This window comes from Mustelus asterias, chromosome 13 (genome assembly GCF_964213995.1).
Source record: "Mustelus asterias chromosome 13, sMusAst1.hap1.1, whole genome shotgun sequence".
NCBI classification, from domain to species: Eukaryota; Metazoa; Chordata; class Chondrichthyes; order Carcharhiniformes; family Triakidae; genus Mustelus; species Mustelus asterias.
Window position 1 is genome coordinate 3703939 of NC_135813.1, and position 8315 is coordinate 3712253.

An 8315-nucleotide genomic window follows, 5' to 3' on the forward strand; every position below is an offset into this window, starting at 1 on the left:
GTTTTGATAGGGTAGACATGGAGATGATGTTTCCATTTTGGACTAGGTCCAAAACTGGGGGTCATAAATGTAAGATGATCACTAGTAAATCCAATGAGGAATTCAGGCGAAATCTCTTTACCTGATGAGTAGTTAGAATGTAGAACTCATTCCCACAGGGAGTAGTTAAGGTAAACAGCATAAATATATTTAAGCGGAACCTTAAGTAAATATATGAGAAAGGAATATAAAGATATGCTGATAGGTTGAGATGATGAGGGGTAAAGTTTATTTATTAGTGTCGCAAGTAGGCTTACATTAACACTGCAATGAAGTTATGTGAAAATCCCCTAGTTGCCACACTCCGGCGCCTGTTTGGGTAACACTGAGGGAGAATTTAGCATGGCCAATGCACCTAAGCAGCACGTCTTTCGGACTGTGGGAGTAAACCAGAGCATCCAGAGGAAACCCACACAGACATGGGGAGAATGTGCAGACTCCGCACAGACAGTGACCCAAGCCAGGAGTCGAACCCGGGTCCCTGGCGCCGTGAGGCAGCAGTGCTAACCACTGTGCCACCGTGCCGCCCACTGGCATGGGCAAGTTGGGTGAATGGCCTGTTTCTGTGCTGTAAACTCTAAGGGAATTAAGGGATATTTGTCAAAGGTGGAGTTAAGATACAGGTCAGCCATAATCTAATAGAATAGTGTAACAGGCTAGAAGAGCTGAATGGTCTCTTCTTTTTCCTACGATACCCTCAATAACCTGCTCACTATCTAGACTTGCAAATGGAATTATAGAAAAAAATAGAAAAGGAAAAGAATATAAGAATGTGAAGAGAGCAACCCTTCCTGAGGAGGTGAGATTGATTAAACTGCTCTTCCACACGACGTAGAATTTATAGCATAGAAACAAGGCATTCCACCAAACTGATTCATGCCGCAGTTTATCCTCCACATGGTCTTCCTCCCAAATTACTTCATCTGACCCTGTCACCATTCATTTCTGTTCCTTTCTCCTTCATGGGCTTATCTTGTTTCTGTTAAATGCTTCTCTTCACTTCAATCATTCCAAGTGGTAAATGAAGTCATCGAATCCCTACAGTGCAGAAGGAGGCCATTCAGCCCATCAAGTCTGCACTGACAATGATCCAACACAGCCCCTATCCCTGTAACCCCATATATTTACCCTGCTAATCCCCCTGACACTAATGAACAATTTATCATGGCCAATCCAGCTAACCCACACATCTTCGGATTATCTGGCTGGAGTTTTATCGGCACGTCCGCCCCGATTCCGGGGCCGGGTGAAGCTCGGAGAACGGCATTCTCCGTTGGCCTCGGGTGGGATCGTACGAACCCCGAGCAGATGTGCAGGTAAAATTCCACCTTCTATCTTTGGTCATCCAAACCCATCCTACCTATTAGCTGTGAATCTGTATTTTGCCTCTGAGCTCAGTCCCTTGACATAGTGTCGATTAACATAATCAATTCTTAAAGCATGGGTTCTGAATTAAGTTTTTATTATCAATCCAAACATTGCAATCCAGTTCAGTTGATTCCAGTCCTGCTTTTCTCCAGCACCAAATTGAGGATGAATTCTTCACATTCCCCAGAAGACTCAACTTGTAAAGACTGAGCAGCTTAGAGAGGAACAAAGGGACATCTTTAACCCATCACCAGAACCTCTCTCCATCAGAGCAAATAAACCCCCCACCAGGTGAGTGTGGTCAGGTTAACAGGTTACCTGCTGCTGTTGAGGTTTTCTGTATGAGAAACAATTGGGAGAAAATTGGGACAACATTTGTTGAGGTGACAGAACTTTCTTTGCTTGAATGCCTGGGAATCAAATCGCCAGAAAACCAACTCCAGTTTCACCACGGAGCGCAGAACTCAGTGAATCTCTGCCCACCCACCTCAGCCAGGACCCAGCCTCCCATCCATTGACTCTGTCTACACTTCCCACTGCCTCGGCAAAGCAGCCAGCATAATTAAGGACCCCACGCACCCCGGACATTCTCTCTTCCACCTTCTTCCGTCGGGAAAAAGATACAAAAGTCTGAGGTCACGTACCAACCGACTCAAGAACAGCTTCTTCCCTGCTGCTGTCAGACTTTTGAATGGACCTACCTTGCATTAAAGTTGATCTTTCTCTGCACCCTAGCTATGACTGTAACACTACATTCTGCACTCTCTCCTTTCCTTCTCTATGAACGGTATGCTTTGTCTGTATAGCACACAAGAAACAATACTTTTCACTATATACTAATACATGCGACAATAATAAATCAAATCAAATCAAATCTTGAATCCCTGTCCACCCACCCCAACCAGGACCCAATGAATGTCTAAGATAAAGGCAAAATACAGTGGAATCTGACACAGAAACACAGTGCTGGAAAATCTCTAATAGCATCTGTGGCAAAAGAATAGAGCTAACATTTCAAGTCTAGATGACCCTTCGTTAAGAATCGCTGCCTACCCACCTCAACCACGACTTAGTAAATTTCCTCCCATCCCCAATTGACTTGATGAATCCTCTCCCCACCACATCTCAAAACACTATTACTGTGCCACAATTACCACGGTGGCAGGCACAGTGGTTAGCACCGCTGCCTCACAGCCCCAGGGACCCGGATCCAATTCCAGCCTTGGGTGACCGTCTGTGCGGCATCTGCATGTTCTCCCCGTGTCTGCGTGGGTTTCCTCCGGGTGCTCCAGTTTCCTCCCATGGTCCAAAGATGTGCGGGTTAGGTTGATAGGCTGTGCTAAATTGCCCCTTAGTGTCATGGGGATTCACAGGGTAAATACTTGGGGTTACAAGGATCGGGCTTGGGTGGGATTGTTGTCGGTGCAGGCTTGATGGGGCAAATGGCCACCTACTGCACTGTAGGGATTCTATGATACTGAAGGACTGTGAAAGTATCATTGCCATTTATCTCCGATTATAGCCCAGAATATCAGAAATGCACTGATTGAAACAGATCCAACAGTAACTTTCGAAATGGAATTTGAAATACTTGAAAAGTAGAGAAATTACAGGGTAATGGGGGGCGGGGGGGGGGGCGTGCAGGGGGAAGCAGGCTAAGTGGGACTAATTGGATAACTCTTTCAAAGAATCCATGATTTGAAGCCTTGGGGAGGACCTTAAGCTCACAGTCTGATGACGTAACTGCAGCACTGCTGCCTCACAGCGCCAGGGACCCGGGTTCGATTCCCAGCCCAGGTCATTGTCTGTGCGGAGTCTGCACATTCTCCCCGTGTCTGCGTGGGTTTCCTCCGGGTGCTCCGGTTTCCTCCCACAGTCCGAAAGACGTGCTGGTTAGGGTGCATTGACCCGAACAGGCGCCGGAGTGTGGCGACTAGGGGAATTTCACAGTAACTTCATTGTAAGCCTTACTTGTGACTAATAAATAGACTTTCAACTTCTTACCTAAACCAAGAGCCGTCAATTGTCAGCCTCTGGGGCAGGTTGAATAAAATTTGCCTCCGCTTTGTCCCCAGTCAATTCCCTGTCGTGAGTCTTGTGGGTTGTCGCGATGTCGCTGAGAGAAAGCCCAAAGACAGATGAAACATTGGCTCTGATGAAAGATCTGGAGGATCGCCTGAGAGCTCAAATTGACAAGTTGGAGCACCTGAGACTTAACATCGCTGAGGTAACATTAATTTCATCTTCATATTAACCATTTAATATGCCGTTACTACAATCCGGGCGGCACGGTAGCACGGTGGTTAGCACTGCTGCTTCACAGCTCCAGGGACCTGGGTTCGATTCCCGGCTTGGGTCACTGTCTGTGTGGAGTTTGCACATTCTCCTCGTGTCTGCGTGGGTTTCCTCCGGGTGCTCTGGTTTCCTCCCACAGTCCAAAGATGTGCGGGTTAGGTTGATTGGCCATGCTGAAATTGCCCCTTGGTGTCCTGGGATGCGTAGATTAGAGGGATTAGCAGGTAAAATCTGTAGGGATATGGGGGTAGGGCCTGGGTGGGATTGTGGTCGGTGCAGACTCGATGGGCCGAATGGCCTCTTTCTGTACTGTAGGGTTTCTATGATTCTATGAATCCGATTTGGAGATGTATTTCTGTGGGAGGTGCCCTAGTGTGTGGGAAGAGAGGGTTAATTTAACTAAGATAAATATTTTGTCTGTCTGATTCTCCTAGATTTGGGGAAAGATTGTAGCTTGGTTGTAATTTAGAATCAGTCGTGGCTCAGACAGTGGTATCTTCCCCCCTGAACCACAAGAGTGTGGGCTCGAGTCCCACCATCAAGATTTGAGCACACAATCTAAACTGTCACCCCCAGTGCAGTGCTGAGGGAATGCTGCACTGCCCGCAGGCCTCTATACTTGCCTGTTATTTTGGTATGTTTGAAAGCGCTGTGCTGTGTGTTCTCTGGGATCCAGGCTCTGTCGCCCAGCAGCGAGGTTGGGTTCGATTTTATCCAGGACGCCAATGATGACCTGAAGCTGGCGATTGTGGATCACGGGGATTGGCTGGCAAGAATGAATGAGCGAATGGAGACGCTTCAGATGAACACGGCAGTGTTTGTGCAGGTGAGTGAGAGTCGCTGTACACATTAAAAAATAGATTTCTCCCCACCCACCACTCTGAGTTAGCTGCTGCATTTCCTACAATAGTGACTCTACTTCAAATATATTTAATTGGCTGTAAAGAGCTTTGAGATGTCCATTGTTTATGAAGGGTGCAATGTAAATTGAAGTCTTTTAATGCCTTCAGCACTTTGTGTCAACTTCAACAATCAGGATCTCCAGCTGTGGCAGTTTAGCTGGTAAGATGCATGTATGATGTGGCTGTGTATCATATATAAGAACATAAGAACTAGGAGCACGAGTGGGCCATCTGGCCCCTCGAGCCTGCTCCGCCATTCAATAAGATCATGCCTGATCTTTTTGTGGACTCAGCTCCACTTACCCGCCCGCTCACCATAACCCTTAATTCCTTTACTGTTCAAAAATGTATCTATCCTTGCCTTAAAAACATTCAATGAGGTAGCCTCAACTGCTTTACTGGGCAGGGAATTCCACAGATTCACAACCCTTTGTGTGAAGAAGTTCCTCCTCAACTCAGTCCTAAATCTGCTTCCCCTTATTTTGAGGCCATGCCCCCTAGTTCTAGTTTCACCTGCCAGTGGAAACAACTTCCCTGCTTCTATCTTATCTATTCCCTTCATAATCTTATATGTTCTATAAGATCTCCCCTCATTCTTCTGAATTCCAATGAGTATAGCCCCAGTCTACTCAGTCTCTCCTCTTAAGCCAACCTCTTCAACTCTGGAATCAATCTAGTGAATCTCCTCTGCACCCCCTCCAATACCAGTATATCCTTTCTCAAGTAAAGAGACCAAAACTGTACACAGTACTCCAGGTGTGGCCTCACCAGCACCTTATACAGCTGCAACATAACCTTGTTGTTTTTAAACTCCATCCCTCTAGCAATGAAGGACAAAATTACATTTGCTTCTTAATTATCTGCTGCACCTGCAAACCAACTCCTTAAGATTCCTGCACAAGGACACCCAGGTCCCTCTGCATAGCAGCATGCTGCAATTTTTTACCATTTAAATAATAGTCCATTTTGCTGTTATTCCTACCAAAATGGATGACCTCACATTTACCAACATTGTACTCCATCTGCCAGACCCTCGTCCACTCACTTAAACTATCTATATCCCTTTGCAGATGTTCAGCGTCCTCTGCACACTTTGCTCTACCACTCATCTTAGTGTCATCTGCGAACTTTGACTCACTACACTTGGTCCCCAACTCCAAATCATCTATGTAAATCGTAAACAATTGCGGTCCCAAAACTGATCCCTGAGGCACACCACTAGTCACTGATCGCCAACCAGAAAAACACCCGTTTATCCCCACTCTTTGCTTTCTGTTAGTTAACCAATCCTCTATCCATGCTAATACATTACCCGTAACACTGTGCACCTTTACCTTATGCAGCAGTCTTTTGTGCAGCATCTTGTCGAATGCCTTCTGGAAATCCAGACACAGGCACATCCACAGGTTCCCCGTTGTCCACCGCGCTCTTAATGTCCTCAAAGAATTCCACTAAATTAGTTAAATTTTCTCATCCCTATGCCAATTCACACGTGGCTCGGGCAGTAATCCAGAGATTATAACCCTCGAGGACCTGTTCTTTAATTTAGCTCCTAATGCCTGATAATGCCCAATGGGGTGAATGTCTGTATAATGTATATACTTTAATGTATGTGCATTATGTGCATGTTTAAGTGGTATGTAGAATGTAGTGATGTGTATATGTATGAATCGCTCTGACGAAGGGTCATCCAGACTCGAAATGTTGGCTCTATTCTCTTCCCACAGATGCTGTCAGACCTGCTGAGATTTTCTAGCATTTTCTGTTTTTGTTTCAGATTCCAGCATCCGCAGTATTTTCACGTTATCTATGTATGAATATCTTTTGTAGGCAGCAGAGACTTTTGCTTTCAAGTGTGTTGTAAGAACTGGGTGTCTGGTGTTTTCTGGTAAAAGCTCTTGTATTTCACAGATGAACACAAAGCCCCGAATCTGGAATAACAAACAATCCAGCAAGCGCTACAGCCGCTGGCCCAAGTCCATGTACGCAGACGACACAAGGTCAGAGGTGGGGTGGTCTCCGGTGCGAACCCGTCGAAACAGCGATGCTGCATCTGAGATGTCGTGTGCCTGGTAACAGCAACCTGAAAGCCTTGAGTTCGGAATCCAGATGTGCAAGGGGGGGTGGGGGAAGGGGTGGATTCAAGGTGAATAATGACACATTCTTGCTTGTGCTCCCCAACATTCAGCATTCCTACTTTCCCAGGTTCATTGTTCTAAACACAATTGTCTCCAATTTCACCAGACTCCATGGCTCCTACACCCATTCTTATTCTGTGTGTAATATGTGCTGACGAGGACTTGCTCCAACTCATTACAGCTGCCACCCAAAGTCATTTATTGATGCTGGCTGATGAAGGTACCAGTCATGATTCTTGCCCGAGTCAGAAGGTGATAGGTTCAAATCCCACTTCCAAGACTTGAGCGCATAATTCAGGCTGAGACTCCCAGTGCCAGCACTGAGGGAGCACTTTGGAGATGCCACCTTTCAGATAAGATGTTAAAAGATTCCATGGCCGCTATTTTGAAGAGCAGGGGAGTTCCTCTCAGTGTCCTGATCACAAGACTAAAAGAAATAGGAGCAGGAGTAGGCCACTCTGCCCATCAAGCCTGTTCTGCCATTCAATAAGATCATGGCTGATCTGATAGTGGCCTTAATGCCACATTCTGCCTGTCCCTCATAACTCTTGACTTTCTTCCTGTGGTTACTCCTGTTTATTCCTGTTACCACTAATCAGAGAATCAGTAACCAGAGGGCAAAAATTGAAAGTCATAGAATCCCTACAGTGCAGAAGGAGGCCATTCGGACCATCGAGTCTGCACCAACCCAATCCCATGCAGGCCCTATTCCTGTAACCCCACATATTTACCCTGCTAATCCCCCTAACGTTAGGGTCAATTTAGCACAGTGAATCAACCTAACCCGCACATCTTTGAAGTGTGGGAGGAAACTGGAGCACGCGGAGGAAACCCACGCAGACACGGGGAGAATGTGCAAACTCCACACAGTGAGCCGAGGCTGGAATTGAACCTGGATCCCTGACGCTGTGAGGCAGCAGTGCTAACCACTGTGCCACCGTGCCGCCCCATATTTGGCAAAAGATCCAGGGAGGAGAAATAATTTGTTGTGATCTGGAATGCACTATCTGAAACATTGGTGGAAGCACATTCAGTAGTAACTTTCAAAAGGGAATTGGATAATTAATTGCAAAATTGTGGTGCAAAGTGTGTTGGGGAGTGCAGTGGGGGGAGGGACAGAGGGAACTAAGTGGATACCTCTTTCAAAAAGCCAGCACAATGGAGCAAAGGGCCTCTTTCTGTGTTGCAAGATTCTGTGTTGACTCCTGAACACAAAACTGCCTATAATTCAAAGTATATAATTAACATTTTCCACTTGCTGACTTTTGCCACAATCGCGGCAGGTTAACATCAGGTTGTTTGAGTTGAAGTGTTCTTCAAAGGGTTTGATTCGCCACACATTTTGATGTTCAATAACATTATGCATCTTCTGACAGGAAAAAAGACATTTTTACCAAAAACAATACTGTGACCAAGTATTTAACTGCTGTGTTATTTTTACATACGTGAGTCCTTGTGCCTTGAATATGTTTACAACATGGTCATGGCACAATGCATGTAAATTGCTTTCAATTGAAAATATGAAATGGATGACAGACTAATATTTACAATTGTTAAAATAAAAAGTTTACAC

The 8315-nt window shown here is 45.7% G+C and overlaps 1 protein-coding gene across 1 annotated transcript; it reads left to right on the top strand.

The window, feature by feature from the left end:
- The first annotated feature begins 1590 nt into the window (after positions 1-1590).
- On the top strand, positions 1591-8315 carry LOC144503071 (uncharacterized). The gene is made up of 4 exons (XM_078227571.1): positions 1591-1698; positions 3483-3634; positions 4379-4528; positions 6516-8315. Exons 2-4 carry the CDS (start codon positions 3518-3520, stop codon positions 6678-6680), a joined length of 432 nt encoding a protein of 143 aa, XP_078083697.1. The 5' UTR covers positions 1591-1698; positions 3483-3517; the 3' UTR covers positions 6681-8315.